Below are 20,094 nucleotides of genomic sequence, written 5' to 3'. Positions count from 1 at the left end.
TTTAAATACTATATGAAAAGATAAAAAATTTCTATTTTATAATTTAAATACTAATTTTTTAATTATTATTATTATTATTTTAATTATAACACCGTTAAAAAAGATTATTGAATATGCTCTTGGTCATATGCTTGAATTTGGGTGATTCTGTTACTTAAGTGACTTGTCGAAGCCATTTCTACAACCATGGACCTTGGGTTTGGACATTGAATTGTTGATATAGGCCTTGTGGCTGCTATAAGGTCAACCATAGTCATACTAATTCGGCCATTCTGTAAATTATCTAAGGTCCGATCATTCCACTGGTGGAGCAATGGATTCACACATTACCAATTAGACAAGTCATAGACTTTCTGGTCCAATGAACTTCCACCATAATATCTTTGATTCAAGAAAAATATCGCTAGAGCTGCCAAGTAAAAATAGTTGCTTGAAACCTTGATTATCCTATTTCCTTTAACGAAAATTGCAAGCCTGAATAAAAAAAATAATCAGACCATGTTTTAACATTGAAGTTGCGAGCTTGCAATAAAATCTTACTGCTCTTAACGAAAGAAGAAGAGGAGAAGAAAAGGAGATCAAGATCGAGTGAGGAGTTGGAAAGAGATTAGGAAAAAGAGATATTGGATGAGTGTGAGTTTTTTTCTTTTAATTGAGAAATGGAAGATTCGTACTTTACTATTTAGACAAGAAGATAATACACCAACTAATGAACCAAATGCTCGGATGTAAATAGGTGCAAGTTTAAAAAATATAAAAAAAATATTTTTATTTTTATGTATTTTTTAAACAAAATTATCAGTGTATAATTTTAAATTTTAAAAATTTTAAATTTACTTCAATAATAAAATGATATTATTTGATGGTATGACAATATATACCATCATATAAGATTATAATTAGTTAATAAACAGTAATAAACATTATCGATAAGGAACAAGAACATTATGGAATCCATTCTTTTGGGCAGGAACCCCAATAGGATTTACTATAATTGAGATTTACTGGAAATCTAAAATTTCCCAACTAACCCATTTGTGAGTTAATTGTTTTGTTTGGAAAACATCCATCATTAACAAATTCAACATAAAATTCTGATTAATGCCTATTGTTTTGGTAAAAAATCTTTGCTAATAATAACCTCCCAATTGGATAGCAATCTAGTACCCTAGTATTTCTTTTGACTGACAGGTAAAACAGTCGAAGAAACTAGCTGTTTGAAACCAATTGCCAATAAAATCAGAAAATATAAATTCCTCGCCCCTAAATAAATTACACTGTTGTTGAGAAGTTTCCTCTATATTTAGCGCGTGACTACCACTAACCCTCCGAACCAACAAGCAACGCGTGTCCTCCTATTATTAGCCAAGACATTTCTGGCTTCTATTTATTCCGCCAACTTTAACCCTGCATCAATTAAAACCCACTTAGCCGTTACTCTTTTGGTGTCTGTCTCGTCTGAAGAGAAAATAAAAGAAAAGAAAAAAAAAAATTATGGCTTCGTGGTCGTCGGCTTTTCTTGTTTTCACCTTTTGCGCACTGCTAATATCACCGGCGGTTTCCCTCACCTGCTCCTCCCAAAAATTCACCAAGAACCAAGTTTACGCCAACTGCGTCGACCTGCCTTCTCTTTCCTCTTACCTTCACTTCTCTTACGATTCTTCCAACACCACTCTCTCCATCGCCTTTATCGCCACTCCCGCCAAATCCGACGGCTGGATCGCGTGGGCCATAAATCCAAAGGCCACCGGCATGGCTGGTTCCCAATCCCTCGTCGCCTACAAAAACTCCACCACCGGCGTTCCCGTGGTGCATACCTTTGACGTCAGCACGTACGCTTCAATTGTGCCGAAGGATTTATCGTTTGAGGTTTGGGATAAGTCGGCTGAGAGTGGAACCGACGGGAGTTTGACAATTTTCGCTAAAATTAAGGTTCCGGCGGATTTAGCGGCCCAAGGGACGGTTAATCAAGTGTGGCAGGTGGGTCCCGGCGTTGGAGAAGATGGCAAGTTGGAAAAGCATGACTTTGCTACCGCTAATTTGAAATCTAAAGCAACCCTAGATTTGAAAAATGGACAGAGTAGCAGTGGTTCTGGAGGAGACACCAGGGTTAAGAAGAAAAATGTGAGCTTTCCTTCTAAATTTTAGATTTTTTTAAAGAGTTAATGTTTGTTAAGTAGAAATTGTTGACTGGGGGACTTGATTATTAAAATTAGAAATTTTGGACTGATGTTGAATTTTTTCTTTTGGCACCAAAAAATCGAATTCTTTGTTTACTAGATTGATTTGGGTCGTTGATGAATTTGTTAAACTTGACAAAAATTTTGTTGATGACAGATTCATGGGATTCTAAATGCTGTGAGTTGGGGAATTTTGTTTCCGGTTGGAGCAATGATTGCGCGGTACATAAGAACCTTTGAGTCTGCAGATCCAGCTTGGTTCTATCTTCATGTCTTCTGTCAGATATCAGCTTATGCCATAGGAGTTGCTGGCTGGGGAACTGGTCTTAAGCTTGGAAGTGAATCCCCCGGGATTCAATATTCCGTTCACAGAAGTATAGGAATTGCCCTTTTCGCTCTTGCTACTGTGCAGGTATTTGTTGGGAATTTATATGCAATAGTTTTAGCAATTACTATATCTTTTGGTGTGCATCAAAATGGAATTCTTGCATCAACTGTTCGGTGATTTTTAGTTTGCCAACTTGTTCTCTTGATGCTTAAGTTTTGAGATATTTTTATTGAGAATTTGGAAGGGTCGATGTCTTTTGGACTTATAGTATTGTGTGAATTGAAATGTTCGCTCTGAGAGATCCTTTTCCTGTTAGATTAATTGTGAGAATTGAATTGGACTTATAGCATAAACAACTCATTTTTGTGCGGGCACTCAACTTGGAATTTATTGTTTGTTTTTGTTAGATTTTTGCCTTGTTTTTAAGACCCAAGAAGGAGCACAAGTACCGATTCTACTGGAACATTTATCACCACAGCTTAGGATACGCCATACTTGTCCTTGGCATCCTCAATGTGTTTAAGGGTTTCAGTATCTTGAGGCCTGAGCATAAGTGGAAATCGGCTTATATGATTGTGATTATTTCCCTGGGCGGGATTTCCTTGCTGTTGGAAGCCATTACTTGGGTTGTAGCCTTGAAGAGAAAGTCTGGGAAGTCCACCAAACCTTATGATGGATACAACAATGGTCAAGCTAGACAGCAGCCGCTTGCCATGTAATCAACTAATTCTTGCAGCTCTCCTGCCCAACCTGATTTTGTAACATGCTCCTTCCTCCCCTCTCATGTTTGAGACACTGAGGTTTATCTATTTCGGACCACTTATTTATTATTCTGTCTCTTGTATAATGGTTTGATTCTACATGATGTTATTGTACTTGGTATATATATATATATATATATATATGTAGTAGCATATTGCTGAATATTTCAGCTTTCTTTTTGTGTGTGTCTTTGCAAATAGGATTTAGGATGGATGGAAACTTTCGCGTCACGATTTTGAAACAGTATTCACCATTCTTTTTTCTTTTCACCCTCGTATATCGGGGTTCTAGGCTTTGGAATCAAACCTCGGTTTTTACCTGCAACTCTAGAAGGTTTTATTGATATCTGAACATCTGATTCTGTCGACATAAAGACCATTGCACGGACTTAAGTAAATATTCTCTGCTTGAAACACCATTTTCAATCTCTTTCGGCAAATGTAGTAGTTTCCTATCAACATTATCCAGATCTGATGCTACAGATAGCGCTGTCTCGCTTTTTTTATTGTTTTTCGTTGACATGTATTGTCATTGTCGCTTCCATCATCGCCACTGAACAAAGCAATACTAAAGCTGGAAGATTTGTCACCGAATTTTCAAAATCTTACGCGATTGCTTGCAGCTGATGAATGCTAGTGATGCGGAACTACTGATCTATGGAAATGACCAGTAACATTTACCAACGTCATTAAAAATTTGGGAGTAAACGAAAAAGGAGAAGGTTAATAATCCCTCATTCTGATGTGTGAACATCAGTCCACTTGAATTCGACCTTTCACTACCCAAAGAACAGAGTGGTGATGTCAAGGGAACCAAACATTCTGGTGAAAATGACATCCAAATTGAGACAGCTCTTGGTGAATTGTTGATAATCATACCTACTTTGGTGCTTGCTTTGCTACATTTGCGTGTGAATTTGACAAGATAGGGAATGGTTACAGTGGAATACATTTGATGCAATTTGTCAACTTTTACGGTCCTAGGAAATTTCTTGAAGCTGAGGGAAAGGGATTCAGGGTCCAAACTTGGATTGCGCGAATTTTCTTAGATTCTTACCCGGGACTGGGGCTGGGACTGGACTGGACTGCCAAAGTGCCACCTTTTCTCAGCAATTATATTCACCAAACCTCATTCTAATTGCTAGTTTACTTTGACTTTCACTAGGTGCTGCCCTCCAAGACGGGGGTCCCTTCCCCGGTCCATGTGCTTATATAAATTTTTCCTTGCTTCCCCACTGCTTTAGCTTTTGCTTTTGCTCCTTTCTTTCTGATGGTTAGCCTTCTTTATGAGATTCCCATATTATTAACAAGTTTCTCCCTCATTACTTGGAAGAAAAATGCCCCCCGCCTGCTGTTAGATTGTCCTCTCACTAACGTAACGTGTTTTTTCATTTAGAACTGAAGCAGGGTGAAAAGAAATCTCAACAACAAAATGACTTTCTCAGCCTTAATGATGGGGACCTTTGGGCTTCAACATACCGTTAGGAAGTTTGATACCAACAAATTCCTTTAATCTCTATGTTGATTAAAATACTTTTTTTTTTACTTCATATTGATTAAAAAAGACACGCATATAATCATATTGTTACTACTAGCAACGTGATTTTGACGCCAAGATTGCCTAAAACATCAAAAACACTATCTGGACGGACGTTAATGGCACGGCGGGCAATGTAGGAGAGTTGGTAGGATTATTGACGTCGCTAGAAATAGGAGATTAGCTAATGCGACATAAAAAGAAGGGTGTTTTCGATAATGACAATTGACCCACACATAGCCCACGGAGGCTTTCTCCTTGGCAATAATCAGTGCTGAGTTCTTTAGATTTGCGATTAAATATTGTGTTTGACGTGCATGTGAACCCGATTGACAGGACGCCATGCTTCTCTTTTAAGCTTTTTTTAAACTATAATACCCTCTATGACTATGTCGTGGACATCTTACCAAAGACTGGGGAACATAATTTGTTACACATACTCCAAAACGAAGGATTGAAGGAAAGCAACTGGAACGTCAATCTTTTTAGTCAATTCAGTCACAATACCTTTGCTCTTGATGCTTTGCGTTTTCTTTGAATATATAACACCCTTCAACACCACAGCTCTTCACGCTGCAGCATTGCTTTTGGTTTCTAGTTTTGTATCATAACCTAACTTCAAAATCTTAAAATCTCTATCTGAATTCTATTTTTTCATACCTAGCAGACAAGGTCATTGAAAAGCTGGAGGTCAAAACCTAACCTATTGTTTAGCAGGCGAAGATCAATCCAACTTTTGATTCCAAAAAAAGCCCAATTGATAATTGTAGTGAGATAGGAATAAAAAACACATCGGTTGCTTTGTTGGAAGAAGCGCGGCGAATATTCAATACGGCTGGTATTTATTAGAGTGGGGTCATTAATTAAAATAAAGAAAAAGAAAAGAAAATGGGACCATATGTCATAATGATGCCAGGATGACTAAATAAATAAGCTCTTACCACGTGTCTACTTTATTGGCAAAATTAACATATCTTAATAATGACATCATGGCTGCATCACTAATCTTAGGCGATGATTACTCTTCCAAAATTTTCAAATATAGAGTTTGGGGTCTTGCAAGTTGGGCCACGGGGAAACCAAAATTATTTCATCAATCTGGCCTGCTGAGTTTTATTATGCTGCAAAATCCATAAGGCAATTCCCAGAAAAAGCGCTAGGGCTGCTTAAACTATTCACAACACCCCTCGGCTGCCAGACAAGATTGTTTCATTTCCTTCTTCTCTAATTAGATGTCTAATTTAAAACCAAGAGCTAAAGGTTCTTATTAAATTTATATTTTTAAACATTTTTAAAAATTAATAAATATAAAATTTATTTCATTGTCACTTTTATAATTTTTAATAAGATGTTGTTTTCGAACATACTTTACGAAAATAAAAGAGTAAATAACGGAAATGAAAGTTATGTATGTATATATTATAATGACATGATACGAAGAAATTTCTTACATATATAAAAACAAAAAAAAATCTATAGAATAGTATTTGAAAATTTAAAAATTAACGTAAACTGAGAATTTTCTTTTTGTTAATGATAAATATTTGCAGGTCGTTGCTAATAAGAAAGTGAAAGAAAACAAAGAACCTTCACCACTATAATCTACATGAAAGCTGCCTTTTCTATATATTTAATTGAATTGGGAAACTTGGGGTCCATTTTAGAGAGAATTTTAAAACTCTTAAAGCTACCATGCGTGAGATTGTCTGAGATTTTATTTTAGTGCCTTTTGTAGTCATCGGAGGGACAAAAGAAATAAATAACAAAGAAATTTTAGCGTGAGTTGGACAGGAACAGAAACACCAGCAACGTTAGTGCCTGAATTCCTAACAAAGTTTGTCCTCACCCAAAAAACGTTTGCCTTAATTTGGTTTGGACACTTGACGCCGACTTAAGTCATCCACTCCCAACCTAACTGTAAACTTAGCGTGATCATATGCGTAATTGTCTTTTATGTCATTTTTATCACGTTAATTATAGATTTAATAAATTAAAATAGGATACGTAAGTAAAAATTATCACATAAATTTAAAATATATTTATGTTATAATTTTAAATTACTTGTCGCACCATAATTTTAAATATACTGCTAGTGCCATAGAAGGATTACACTGCTTAATTTTGCGAGTTAATAAAAAGAAAATGAAGTGGTACAAAATTACGTGTCAGTTACCAAAAAAATAAAGAGAGAAAAAGAAAAAGAGAGAGGGTGACTCCTAACTTGTCTCATTTATTTATTTTTTGGATCTTTCTTTTGGGTCGATGACTCCTGAAGTCCTACCAACCCAACCCAGAAACAATGACAAGTTTTAAGGTCTTGAAGCAGGAAGTTTCACTGAGGTTGGTGGGAGCGTGTGCGTTGAACCAAACATTAAAACCTCCGATTTGACTAGATTAGTCTCTTAACCATGAGTCAATTGTCAACTATAAGTCAAGCATGATGGTGTCCTTATACTTACCTGGTTACCTGTGCAGATACTTGTATCAAAATCCACGAAAAGCACATTAATGGTAGGAAGTAGAAACTAGATTTTTGACCAAGAACATGGTAAAGAGAGTAATCAAGTTTGGAGTTCTGGACCATCAAATCTCTTTTTGAGATGGTGGAGCGTGCCGAGTTCACGACGGAGGGGTCCAGCCTCATCATTGCCCAAATCCAACAAGCCAACATTTTATGCTGATATTTTAAGCTTGATTGATCTATCATTGCCCAAAGTCCAACAGGCTAACAGTTTATGCTGATATCTTAAGCTTGATTGATTCGGCTTGCTCAAGCTTAAGCTTTTGGAGGGCTCCTTGTTGGATATTCTTTTCGCGGCAGTTGCGTGCCTGCTTCTTTTGAGCACTGTTTTTTCCAAAGTCTTTAACATATTCCTATAGATTTAGAGAGGAGCAAGGCGAAATAATTAAACTCCAAAATTAAGTGCAGCCATTACAAATTTTGAACCTAGGATTTATCCTGTACAAATGGGGCAACTGGCTTAGACAATGAGCTGAACAAGGCTTCACGCCAGAATAATGGAACCACATTATCTAATTCTGACAAAAATAAAGAAAAAAAAGGCAAAAAGCGTTTTCTTAGACTGTGCTAGGCCTACAAAAATTAAAGCCCAAATGGCGTATTTAGGCCTGTCCTGATGTTGATGGCCATGTCATGTCCAAAGGAGGTGGTCCTTCTCGCTCACCACCAATTGCTAGCAAGTCCAAATAGGAAGAATGTAATTATATTCAATTGTTATACGTAATCTCTTGCAGCTTGGTTTCTGAAAAAATCCAAAGCTGGGACAAGAAACTGCATGTCTTTCCCACCTGTCAAAGCTCATATTAGAAGTAGACCAATTACTCCTTTTTCTTTCCTTGTCAACAAGATATGAATGCTTTTATTTCATTAAAATTGGGACCAAAAATGAAAAAAGGCATGTCCTAGTACAAAATATAAAGGCATGTCTTGGACGCCTCCCAAAGATCATTTAGATGTTGACAAGCTCATGGTAGCCGTGCGTTGCCACGCTATTTAATAATTGTATCCAATTTTTGGTTTTTTTTTTTTGTATTTGTTGAGGTTGAGCAAAATTTTAAATATGGAAAAAAATATTTCTTCAATATTTGCTTGATTGAAATTTAACAATTGACCAATGCATTTTAATTTAATTTGACCATATGAAAAAATTTATCAAAATTACTAGATGTAAAAAAATTATTTTTGATGTTCTTATTCGTATAAGTAATTACAATTTTTAGATTCACATCATTTAACTATTAGCAAATTGTGTCACGATCCAAACTCAGGAGTCATGACCAGTGCAAGGGTATCAATGAGAGTGATCTTTTTAACCCAAACAAGTTTCAAAACAAATAAGCAAATCACTCAAATCTCCATCATGGGACTCATTACCATGAAATCTTTTACAAGCATGTATAATTTTATTTATATCAAATGTCAAAATATCCATTTGCATAATTTTTATGCTTAAAGTGTGGAAGCATAATAAATACAAAGTTCAAGTTATAAGCCACCATGGGTAATTTAAAGTATAAGCCATTCCGTGGCAATTCTCAAAGTATAACATTTATTACAAAAATATACACAAGTCTAATATTCACAATAAATGAACAAAACAGACAGACAAGTAGAGTTCAACTCGAAGCTAGGGCTAATACCTATTGAATGCCTTTTCAATCACCTACCAAACTGATTGAAGTAATGGCTTTTCCCAAAAAATAGCTAGCCAAGCAACTATTGATTTGCAACAACAAATGCATCTTACATGTGTTCATTATAAATAATTTTGTGAATAGATACGAGGAGGGAGAACAAGCTAAACGGGAGAGCGTTTATCAAAGATACTTTCAAAATAATGCAAGGAATCTATTTTCATACAATATCAAAGTTTACGTTTCAAACGTAACCAATATCCAAAGAGTTTGGAAATCCAATTCCAAGGCAAGATCAAATATCCAAAGAGTTTGAGAACTTAATTCCCCAAGCAAGATCAAATATCCAAAAGTGCAAGTTATGTGACAAGCACAATCAATCATTCAAGGAATCTTCAATCTTCATTTCAATGGATACAAACTTGTATAAATTGTTTTTATAGAGTTTTGTTTGAAAACTCATTATCAAGCCTTTGAAATGAAATTAGTAATTGGTAAAACGTTTAAGTCGGGAAATTCATCTGTCAGTTTCAATTTCAAGAGAAACCAAAATTGTTGAGACCAACTGTCCTTTATGATTGACTGAAGTCGACAAGTCATAAGGGCAAATCGATCAATTGAAATTGACCTCAGTTTTGGTCTCTTGGAAAGACCATAAATCGGCTTAAAACCCAGCAAACTAACACCTATACCAACATGGACGAAAACTCAACTAAAAAGTAAACACAATAGATGGGTTAAGAAGAATCATTCAAAGGACCCAAAAGAACAATAAGAGATGGGTAAGGAAGAAGGCACAACACAAATAAAACCACAATAGCTAATACTAAAACCAAAATTTACTAACCTTGAAAATAAATGTTGGGTAAGGAGGAAGGTAGAAAAGGTTGGTGGCTAAGTTCTAGTACGAGACAACAAGTGAAGGAAGAAAAGAGGAGATTTTTATTTTAGGGTTTTAATTGGGAAAGAGAATTAATGAGAAAGGAAGGGTTTCAATCGACAAGCTGTGATTATGGAGTAATATCAGTATTGGAAAAATTTTATCACGACTTCTGTTAGAATTTTAATTTGATATTAAGTTGCTACTTTTAATGGATATCACATTATAACCCTAAATTAAACTAAAAGTAAAACCTTAATTTATTTATTTAAAAAGAAAACAATTGATTTTCACATTAGAATCCTAAATTAATTGTAAAAATCACTTAAAAAATATATTTCTAAAGTCAAAAACTAAAAATTATCTTGAAATCTCTTGAAGTTGAACAATTTTGCCAAACTTAATTTGAATGGAAGAAGAAGAAGAAGGGGAGAAAAAGATAATGGAGTTAGAGAAGGATAAAAAAAAAGACAACAATTATCAAACCCATTTTAATTATTAAAAAGAAGAAAATCTTAGTGAGGATGGAGACAATGGGGATGATGGCGACGTTGATTTATCAAATAACGTGGAAACTAAAAAGGATGATTTTCTGTTTGAAACAATTGATGGGGTTCCCTCGATTAGGATCTCGGATCGAAAACAAACCAAACTTTCCAAGAGATGGCAAAGTTCTTTCATTGTACGACTGCTTGGGTGTCAGATTTAGTACAAATTGCTATGCGAAAAAATGGTTACTTTTTGGTCCCTTAAAGATAGATTTAATGTGGTGGATCTTGATGATGAAAATTATTTGGTAAAATTCTCGACAGAAGAATGCTATCTTAAAGCATTGTTGGATAGTCTTAGGATGATATAGAGACATTATTTACTGGTTAGGCCTTAGTCTCCTTCTTTCTCCCAAGAGACATAAGATTTATATGTTGTGGTAACTTGGATTAGATTTCCTGGTATGCCGCTGTACTTGTATCACAAATTGGTGCTAAAGCAAATTGTTTCACTCTTTGGTTGTTTATTGAAGATTGACTATAACACTGGATTTGAGAAACAAGGGAAATTTGTCCGCATAGCAATGTAGTTAGATCTCTTAAAACCATTAATACCTAGATTTTTCCTCAATGGAAAATTATAGATGGTAAAATATGAGGGGTCTTTTTAAGGTTTGTTTCAATTGTGGTTTGTGTGGTCATACAAAAGTGACTTGTAACAAGCAGATACTTGTAAATGAGGTTGAGGTACAAGGAGAAAATAACATAGTGGTGTCAGAACTAGAGCCTTTTCCTTTTGGACCCTAGATGCTTGTCCCACAGAAAAAACCACGGGTTGTGGAATTGAATCAAGTTCACCTCAACAAGTATTTTTTAAAAAATAAGCTTACTTCAGTTCCAGGTTTACTATCTTAGGTAAAGAAATGGAAGACTATATATAGAATGGAAAAGATGAAGGCAGAGACCGAATTTCTCATCAACTAGGAAGTTCGAAGGAAGAGAAATCAATGGCAAAAACTAAGAGGATTACTCTTATTTAAGAGAAAAAATCTAAAAAAAACCAAGTAAAATAAAAATATAATAATGTTCCACAAACTACTACTTTAGATCCTTTTAAACAATCAACAATGCCAATTTCTAAGGGATTAAAACCCAAGACTTGTTCTTCAAAACCTTTATTATAGAATTGGGCGTCAAGAGTCACAATGGAATGTTTGAGAGGACTATTTTTACACAGTAAGGAAAGCAAACCACTTGGTAGGAAAGGTGTGATTAAAGTAAACAAGGGTCTCTTTAAAAAGAAAGCAACAATGGAATAGAATGATAAAAAAAACCTTATCACTAATTTGTTATAAGATGAATGTAATCAAAGTGATGGCAAAGTTGATGACATTGAAGCTAGTATGGTTAGTATTGAAGATTGAGCCTAAAAACAAAAAAAGCCAAGATGGTGGTGGAATCCTTGCACTTTAATTAGAGAGTAATTTCCATTAATGGATTTTCAACTACTAGTGTGGAATTGCCAAGGAGTTGGAGATGATAGTTTTGTCAGAATATTAATGGGTATTGTGAAATAGTTTAAGTTGAATATGATCACTTTAGTTGAACCGTGTATCAACGGGGATTTGGCAGATAAAGTTATTAGAAGGTTAGGCTTTGATGGATCATGTTGTATAGAAGTAGAAGGTTTTTTTAGGGGTATTTGGGTATTGTGGAGAGAAGACCTCCACATTTCGATTGTTCACAATCTAGCTCAATATCTCCATTTAATTATTGAAGTTTCAAATGCTTGTTAGTGGAATTTAATGGTGGGATATAGACACCCATTAACTTTTACTAGGTGATTGCTTTGCTAGGAATTATCATGCTTTGCAAATTCAATTAGAGGTCCCTGGTTGATAGCTGGGGACTTAACATTTTTTTTTTCACATGAGAAGGTTAGGGGCTCTAATAAAGGTTGTTTTCCATGCAGTCTCTTCCAACATTTTATGAATAGCATGGATTTACTGGGTATTAGATTTCATGGCTTGAAGTTTACTTGGAAACGATGATTGGTATCTGAAACATTAGACAAGGCAGTTTGTAACACTAATTGACATCTCTTATTCTTGAAGGTAGTAGTACAACATTTACCTTGTATTGGCTCAAATCATATATCACTTATGATTAAGCTGGCTGATAGAAAACCAATACAGAATAGTGACAAGTTTTGCTTCTAAGCCATTTGATTAACAAGTAAAGAATTTAGTAAATTTGTACATAAAGCTTGGAACAGTTCTAAGGGCATGGAAATAGTATCAGATATTTTTGCATAGAAAGCAAATTTGTGAAATAAGTCAATCTTCAGCAATATATTTTACAGAAAGAAAAGGTTGCTGGTAAGAATTAATGGTATTGAAAGAGCTATATAACTTTATTCTTTTAGACACTTAAAGGACTTGGAACTTTCTTTAAGGCAAAAATATGAAATAGTTTTTAGGCAGGAAAAGATCTTTTGGTTGTAAAAATTAAGGAATGAGATGATAAAATTGGGAAACTATAATACATGCTATTTTCATTTTAAGGCCATTCGTAGCAGATGTAAAAATAAAATTTTACGTCTTCTATCTTCAATGACAATGGTGTGATGATCATAATACCTTAAAAGCTCAAGTAGTGGACTTCTTTCAGAAACTATATTCACAAGATGATAGGTAATTTTCTTCATATCCGATTAGAAGGTGTTTCCCAAGATTTGATCATGCAACATTAGGGTTTATTAGTAGATCAGTGGAGGGTAATGAGGTTCATGATGCACTGTTTGAAATGAAGCCACTTAAAGCTCTAAGGATTGATGGATTCCCAACTTTATTATTTCAATCTCAATGGAAGATTGTAGGTTGAGATGTCATCAAATATGTCTGTGATGTTTTCAATGTAGTCGAGATTGGAAAAGATATTTGTAAATCAGTGATTACACTTAATTCCAAAAGTCAAAGTTCTTGAGCTTATTGTACATTTTAGACTGATCAGTCTTTTGTCAGTAATTTTCAAAGTCCTTATGAAAGTAATCACAAATTGGTTGAAATCATACATGAGTCAACTTATTGATGGACCTTAATCTAGTTTTATCCTTGGGAGACATACTACAAACAATATCATTATTGTTTAGGAGGTTATGCATTCTTTCAAAAAAAAAAAGCAAGGAAAGAAGAAATGGATGATGATGAAGATTGACTTAAAAAAGGTGTATGATAGACTATGCTGGGAATTCATTCATGATACCTTACTTGATGCAAAAATTCCTGAATGTATAGTTGACATTATCATTCATAGTTAGCAGGGCTACAATTAACAGATTTTATGCAATGGCTCACTATCAGATAGTTTTATGCCATATAGAGGAGTCAGATAAGGTGATCTTTTGTCATCTTATTTATTTATGCTTTGTTTGGAGAGGCTGGCACATGGTATTAAATTAGCAGTTACTTAAGGTAAGTGGAAACCAATTAAACTTTGTAGAAATGATCTTCCATTTACTCACTTGTTCTTTGCAAATGATCTAATTTTATTTATAGAGGCTTCTACATTTGAGTTGGAGGTTCCTAAAGGGGTGTTGGTTAACTTGTGTAATTGTTCTGGTGAGAAAGTAAATGTAGCTAAATCTTCATTTTCTTGTTCCAAGAATGTTGATCAAGATACAATTAGTTTATTAGTTGCAACTTTAGGTTTTGCTTATATTGAAAATATGGACAAACATTTGGGGATTCCATTATTCTAAAGATGCAAAAAGGTGTAGATTTTTCAGTATTTGGAGGAAAAAGTACACAATAAGCTAAGCAATTAGAAAGCTTCCACATTATCATTTACAGGTCGGCTCACCTTGGTGAAATCTGTGTTAACTACAATTCCATATTACACTATGCAAACAATGATGTTACCAATGGAAGTATGCTATAAATTTATTTGGGGAGGTTGTAATGCTTCTAATAAGTTACATTTGTTGAGCTAGAAATTGGCTTGTAAATTGAAAAAGGAAGTTGGCTTGGGCATCAGACAACTATGATTAATGAACAAGGCATTTCTTCTTAAGATGTGTTGAAACTTAGTGGCAAAACCACATGCCTTGTGGGTGAGATTAATTTGTGCAAATTACAATATGGTATACATGCATGTTCGGATAAGTTACAAAAATTGGGTTTTTTCGTATTTTAGTCGTCATTATGTGATCTATAGGATGCTTTCAAAAGAAAGGTTTGGTGGGCAACAGGAGATAGAAGGCAAACTCATTTTTGGAAAGATACGTGGATCAGTGAGCACTAATAACTTTGGTATATAGAGTTATTTTGACACATTTGGAGGCTTAAGTAGCTATATCTTTAAGTTTTTAGGTTCATATTTTAACATTTTAGGTCCTTTTTTAATATAAGTTAGATTGCATGTTGAATAGTTAAATCAAGTAATGTTAATTTAATTTTACTTTATTTTGTTTTTAATTTACTTTAAGAACATATATTGTCAATTTCTTTCATGGTTTTGTGCAGAATATGTGATGAGCAAGGTGATATTAAGTTATGATAGCATAAGTATGGTGAGCGTGTACTCGTATATGTTGTAGTAATTTAAAGATAACTTCAGTTGTAGAAGTCCAATTAATGAGATTTTTAATTCATTGGGAAACTAAGAGAATGGGTCACAACTTTCATATTTACTACTACTTTGCCTAGTTTTGAATAGATTAAGGTGAAAATCATATTCAAAGTAGTTAGATAGATACAATTTTGCACATAAAGCAGCATGATGACTGAGGCCGTGGTTCTGAGTTACTCATGGTTGCGACATTGAAGAAACTACCACCGCAGCATTGGGAGAATCATCGCCCAGCATTAAGCTGGCTAAAAGGGTGCACCATACTAGAAGCAGATAGCACATCATCGCGATGCCAGAAAAAGAATGCTCCGGTGCTACCAAGGCTTGTCACGGCTCTGTGGTGCCAAATAATCAAGGCCACAGCACCACCCTGGTTTCCAAAATTAAAACTTTGATAGAAAATTGGAAAGTGGGGTACCTTGCACATATTTGTGAGCTTTTTCCAGAGCATTCAAAGGGGAAACGGTAGTAACTTTTTTGGAGAATTAAAGCTAAGAATCAAGCAAGAAACTAAAAGCATTTGAGAGAGATTCAAGATTAACAAGGCTTCAACATTAATTTATTTCTCTCTTTTGTGTTATACTTATTTTCTTGTTTTGAATTCATGGTTGAATTTCTTTGGATATTGTTTTATTTAGATATTATGAACTAATTTGCTTTTCTAGGATTGTTGTGGATTTTGACATGTAGTCTAAATACTCCTTTTTTTGTTATTTATTATGAATGGGTATCATTTTACTTATTCAAATCTGTTCTTAATGTCTTTAATTGCCTAATCAACAATTAATTGATTTGTGAATCTAATTAAAACTCGAAAGAGATATTTTAGATTGGACTAAAATTTGAATAGTGTATGTTCATGTCAATTAGGTGATTTGATTCGTGATTTGGGTAGACATACACTAATTGCCATATATAGTCAAATTAAAACACTAGCTTAATGAGCCTTATCTAAGTGATTCCTATAGACATATAGTGACCCAATTAGGTTAGGTATTTGTGCAAACATCTTGACAAAGACTTGTACATAACTTTGGATTTTAAGTTAATAAAACTACCCATGAATGTAAATAATAAGAGAAACTAGTATCAGATGTATTGTTCACTGAACCCATAATCTTAGATTTTAATCTATTGCCTTTCTCAAGTGAATTTTTAGTTTTTGTTATATAATTTAGTGTTTGCTTAATTAGTTTTAATTAATTTTCTAAAAAATGTAGTTACTTGAATAAGAATAATTTGTCATAATTTTAGTACTTAGTGAAAATATAGAAATAAATATCTGTGGGATACGATTCTGGACTTATTATCTATATTATTTGTTCATTATGTATTCTTGTATGTGCTAAATCAACAACACGTTTTTGGCATCATTGTCGAGGATTTTATTTTTTTATTATTTGTTAATATTAAAATTTCACAAATTAGTCTTAATTTAAGTTTTATTTCTTTGTTTTGTAGGTGTGTTCAGTCATTGTCTGAGAAAAGTAAAAAGCCTAGAGATTACACTTTGTGATCGAAAAATTAAGAGAACATTTCGTAGACTTTGAATAAAAAATCAACAATGTTTTGCTCTAATAAATACAATGACTAATCAACAGCGTGAACAATAAATCCAAGAGCACGTAGCAGTTGAAAATTGATGCTTAAGGGATTACGTTGTCCCATTGGTGCAAGGGATTCCATCAAGCATTCAAAGGCCCACTATTCAAGTTAATAATTTTGACATCAAGCTCGCTATCATCACCATGATTGAAACTTCAGTCAAGTTTAGGGGCTTTTCAAATGATGATCCAAATAGCCATATATCAAACTTCTTGAAGATTTGTGACACTGTCAAACACAATGATGTCATTGATGATGTAATTTGTTAGAGGCTTTTTCCTTTCTCATTGATGGATAAAGCTAAAGCATGGTTGAATGCGCTCTCTACTGACTTAATAACAACATTAGATGATCTCGCTCAAAAGTTCCTTACGAAGTTCTTTCTTTCGGCTAAGACAGTGTAAATGAGGAATGATATCACATCATTTATGCAGCAAGATTTTGAATCATTGTAAGAAGCTTGGGAAAGATTTAAAGAATTACTTCGACATTGTCCTCATCATGGTCTTCCAAAGTGGCTTTAAGTGCAAACTTTTTACAATGGTTTGAGTGGGCAAGTTCAAACCACCATTGATGCCATTGCGGGAAGAGCTTTAATGGCTAAATCGATTGATGAGGCATACAATTTGTTAGAGGAGAGGGTTGTAAACAACCACCAGTGGCTAATAGAGTGAGCAATGCATAAGAGAGTAACTGGAATTCATGATGTAAATACTCTTTTGGCATTATCTACATAGGTACCAACTCTAACAAAGACTATTGAATCTTTTGGTATGAACTCCATTCAAAGTCTTTTTGTAGCTTGTGAGTATTGTAAAGATAATTATACAAGTTATTACTGTCCAAGCTCACAAGAAATAGTGCAATTTGTGGAGAATAAATAACAAAATAGCCCCTATTCCAACACTTACAATCTAGGGTGAAGGAACTATCCAAATTTCTTTTGGGCTAATAATTAAGGTTCATCTACAACTTCAAAGCCAAATGCACCCCTAGGCTTCAAACAGCAAGTTGGAGCACCTATTTTAGAAAAAAAAACCAAAAGTAGAAGATTTGCTAAGGTAGTACATGACACAGAATGATAGCATTATACAAAGTGAAACAGCTTTCATTCAGAGTCAAGCAGTATCACTTTGAAACCTTGAGACTCAATTACTCAACTTGTCAATTTATTAAACAACCAACCTCAAGGAATAATGCTTAGCGATATAGAGGTGAATCCAAGGAGAAAAGGTAAGGAATAGGTTATGGCAATCATTCTGCAGAGTAGAAAAGAGGTTGAAAATAGTATTAAGCAAGATAATCTTCAAGATAAGCTTGTTGAGAATGAAACAGTGATTCAGATAACTAACAAGCAAATTCAAGAGAAGGAAGCAAAGGCAATTTTAACGCCACCACTCTTTTTTCAGCACCTTCTAAAGCAAAAACTTGATAAACATTTTCAAAAATTTCTTGAGATATTCAAAAATCTTCATATCAATATTCATTTCGTAGAAGCTTTAAAGCAAATGCCATCATATGTGAAGTTTTTGAAAGACATATTGACAAAGAAGAGCAAATTAGAGGATTCAAAGATAAACATATTCATTGAGGAGTGCAGTGTGATAATCCAAAATACGATTCCACTAAAGCTTAAGGACCTAGGGAGTTTCTTTATCCTTGCTCAATTAGTAATGTTAATTTTTCAAAAACTTTGTGTGATTTGGGTCCTAGTGTCTTAATTATTCATTTGCTTGTTGCTAGGAGAATTAGATTGAAGGAAATTCAACCAGTTACAGTGAAATTGCAACTTACAGACAGGACAATAAGGTAGCCTTTTGAGATTATAGAGGATGTCTTGATTAAGGTGGTGAAACTATACATTCCAATAGACTTCCATGTACTTGGGATGGAGGAAGATCAAGAGATTTTGATCATACTAGGACATCCATTCTTAGCCATTGTAGGTGCACCAATCGATGTAAGGGAAGGCTAAATAACTTTCAGAGTTAGAGATAAAATAGTTGAATTTACTATTTTCAATGCAGCTAAATACCCTTCATTTGCAACTTAATGCTATAGAGTGGACTCAGTTGATAAAGGTAAAGGTAATCCTACTCAACCACTTACAAGTAATCTAGCACAAACTCTTGAGTTAGAGCCACCATCACCACATCTCAAAACTAAGCAATGTTATGTTGAGCATGATTCACCACCATTAGTTAATCTTGATTTTAAGGTGAGACAACACATGTCATTGACCAAATCAGTCAAGCTCCTTCCATGGAAACATAAATCAAATTGGTTAAGGTCTTTACAATGTCTCCAACATTACTTGGGAGGTGATTAGACTTCCAAAGATCCTTAATTACTCTAGTAAACAACAAAAAAGGGGTATCATAGTCAAGTTAATGACTATAAAAAATGCTTTTTAGGAGGCAACCCAAGCTATATCTTTTTAGGTTCAGTTGTCATTTTAGTTAGTTTTTGTTTTTCTGTTTAAATAAGTAGTTCTAACCTTTTCCTAGCTTGTTTGATGAGTCTGCACGTTTGGAAAACATGAAGATAAAGAGAAAGAAAATTAGAGTTATCAATGCACTGTCACCATGGACAGGAGAGTTTCTTTTTTAAAAAAAAATTTAGCTTTTCACATTGAGGACAATGTGCAATTTAAGTTTAGGGAAGGTTTTTATTGTTATTAGTTTTTGTGATATTTTAGGTTAATTTATTTTCGTTAATTTTTGTATCCATGTTATAAAATTTTGAACTAGATTTAATTGTGTCAGTTTCATTTAATTTACTTATCCAATGATGAGAACTTGATTATCTTCATATCTTGATTCTTTGAAACATGTGAATATTGTGTGAGTGTTATGTAAATTCTTATGCTATGCTTTATTGTTAAGTTGAAATTTCTACATTTTGAGCATTAGATATTTTGTTTAGATTCATTGTATAAATTTAAAGAAGGTTTATGTGAATGTGAAAATTTTAAATTATGTATTAAATTCTAGAATTTGTTTGATTCTTTCTTTAAGTAAAATCCTAGGCTATACTTAGCTAAAGAGATGATTTAAGCCATTTTTGGACCAATTGAGTTATTTTACCCTTCTTTTATAGAATTTATCCTTAGTTTCCCGTTTGAGCTTAATGATACATGTTCTTTGTTTGAACACTTAATTCTTAGCCTAAACCTTTATATGGATATTTCCATCAATCCTTACATCCCTCATTCCTAAGTACATAAGTCAATTTAGGAATGTGATGAGCTAAATAGTGAAAGAGGTAATAAAGATGAAAAATGAAGAAAAGTTCAAAATATGATTGTATTCATTCCACTACTTAATAAAAGAAATAAGTTTAAGGGTGTGAAATTGCAAAAAAAAAAAAAAAGGAAAGAAAGAATAAGAAAAAGGATGAAGTGATGAACAAAAGAAAGGTCTTGATGAAAAGGGGTATACTAAGTGAAGGAAAATAAAGCTCTTAATAGGTCCTAGAGTGAGTATGTGCTTAGGATGATTCAAGCCATACATTATCCCATATCTTACCTTG

General features: G+C 33.9%; 1 protein-coding gene and 1 non-coding gene across 2 annotated transcripts; one reads left to right on the top strand and one right to left on the bottom strand.

The window, feature by feature from the left end:
• The first annotated feature begins 1,410 nt into the window (after nucleotides 1–1,410).
• On the top strand, nucleotides 1,411–3,449 carry LOC110408998 (cytochrome b561 and DOMON domain-containing protein At3g25290-like). The gene is made up of 3 exons (XM_021418195.2): nucleotides 1,411–2,124; nucleotides 2,338–2,592; nucleotides 2,916–3,449. The coding sequence occupies exons 1-3, from the start codon at nucleotides 1,495–1,497 to the stop codon at nucleotides 3,225–3,227; spliced, it is 1,197 nt and encodes a 398-aa protein (XP_021273870.1). The 5' UTR covers nucleotides 1,411–1,494; the 3' UTR covers nucleotides 3,228–3,449.
• A 13,516-nt stretch (nucleotides 3,450–16,965) lies between these two features.
• LOC149527657 (small nucleolar RNA R71) lies at nucleotides 16,966–17,071 on the bottom strand. Its single transcript, XR_016350801.1, has one exon. It is a non-coding gene; the product is annotated as a small nucleolar RNA R71 (small nucleolar RNA).
• Between the last annotated feature and the right edge of the window lie 3,023 nt (nucleotides 17,072–20,094).

Source organism: Theobroma umbraticum, unplaced genomic scaffold (assembly GCF_002168275.2).
Source record: "Theobroma umbraticum cultivar Fairchild unplaced genomic scaffold, ASM216827v3 scaffold_44.0, whole genome shotgun sequence".
Lineage (NCBI taxonomy): Eukaryota > Viridiplantae > Streptophyta > Magnoliopsida > Malvales > Malvaceae > Theobroma > Theobroma umbraticum.
Note: the sequence above shows the minus strand (reverse complement) of the source record. Positions and strands in the feature narration are given on the sequence as shown.

What these genes read in the sequence shown, in the direction of transcription:
- LOC110408998 (XM_021418195.2), top strand. Translation starts at nt 1,495, where the DNA reads ATGGCTTCGTGGTCGTCGGCTTTTCTTGTTTTCACCTTTTGCGCACTG. An exon ending in CCAGGGTTAAGAAGAAAAAT is followed by an intron (nt 2,125 to 2,337) that starts GTGAGCTTTCCT and finishes TGTTGATGACAG; the next exon opens with ATTCATGGGATTCTAAATGC. An exon ending in TCGCTCTTGCTACTGTGCAG is followed by an intron (nt 2,593 to 2,915) that starts GTATTTGTTGGG and finishes TGTTTTTGTTAG; the next exon opens with ATTTTTGCCTTGTTTTTAAG.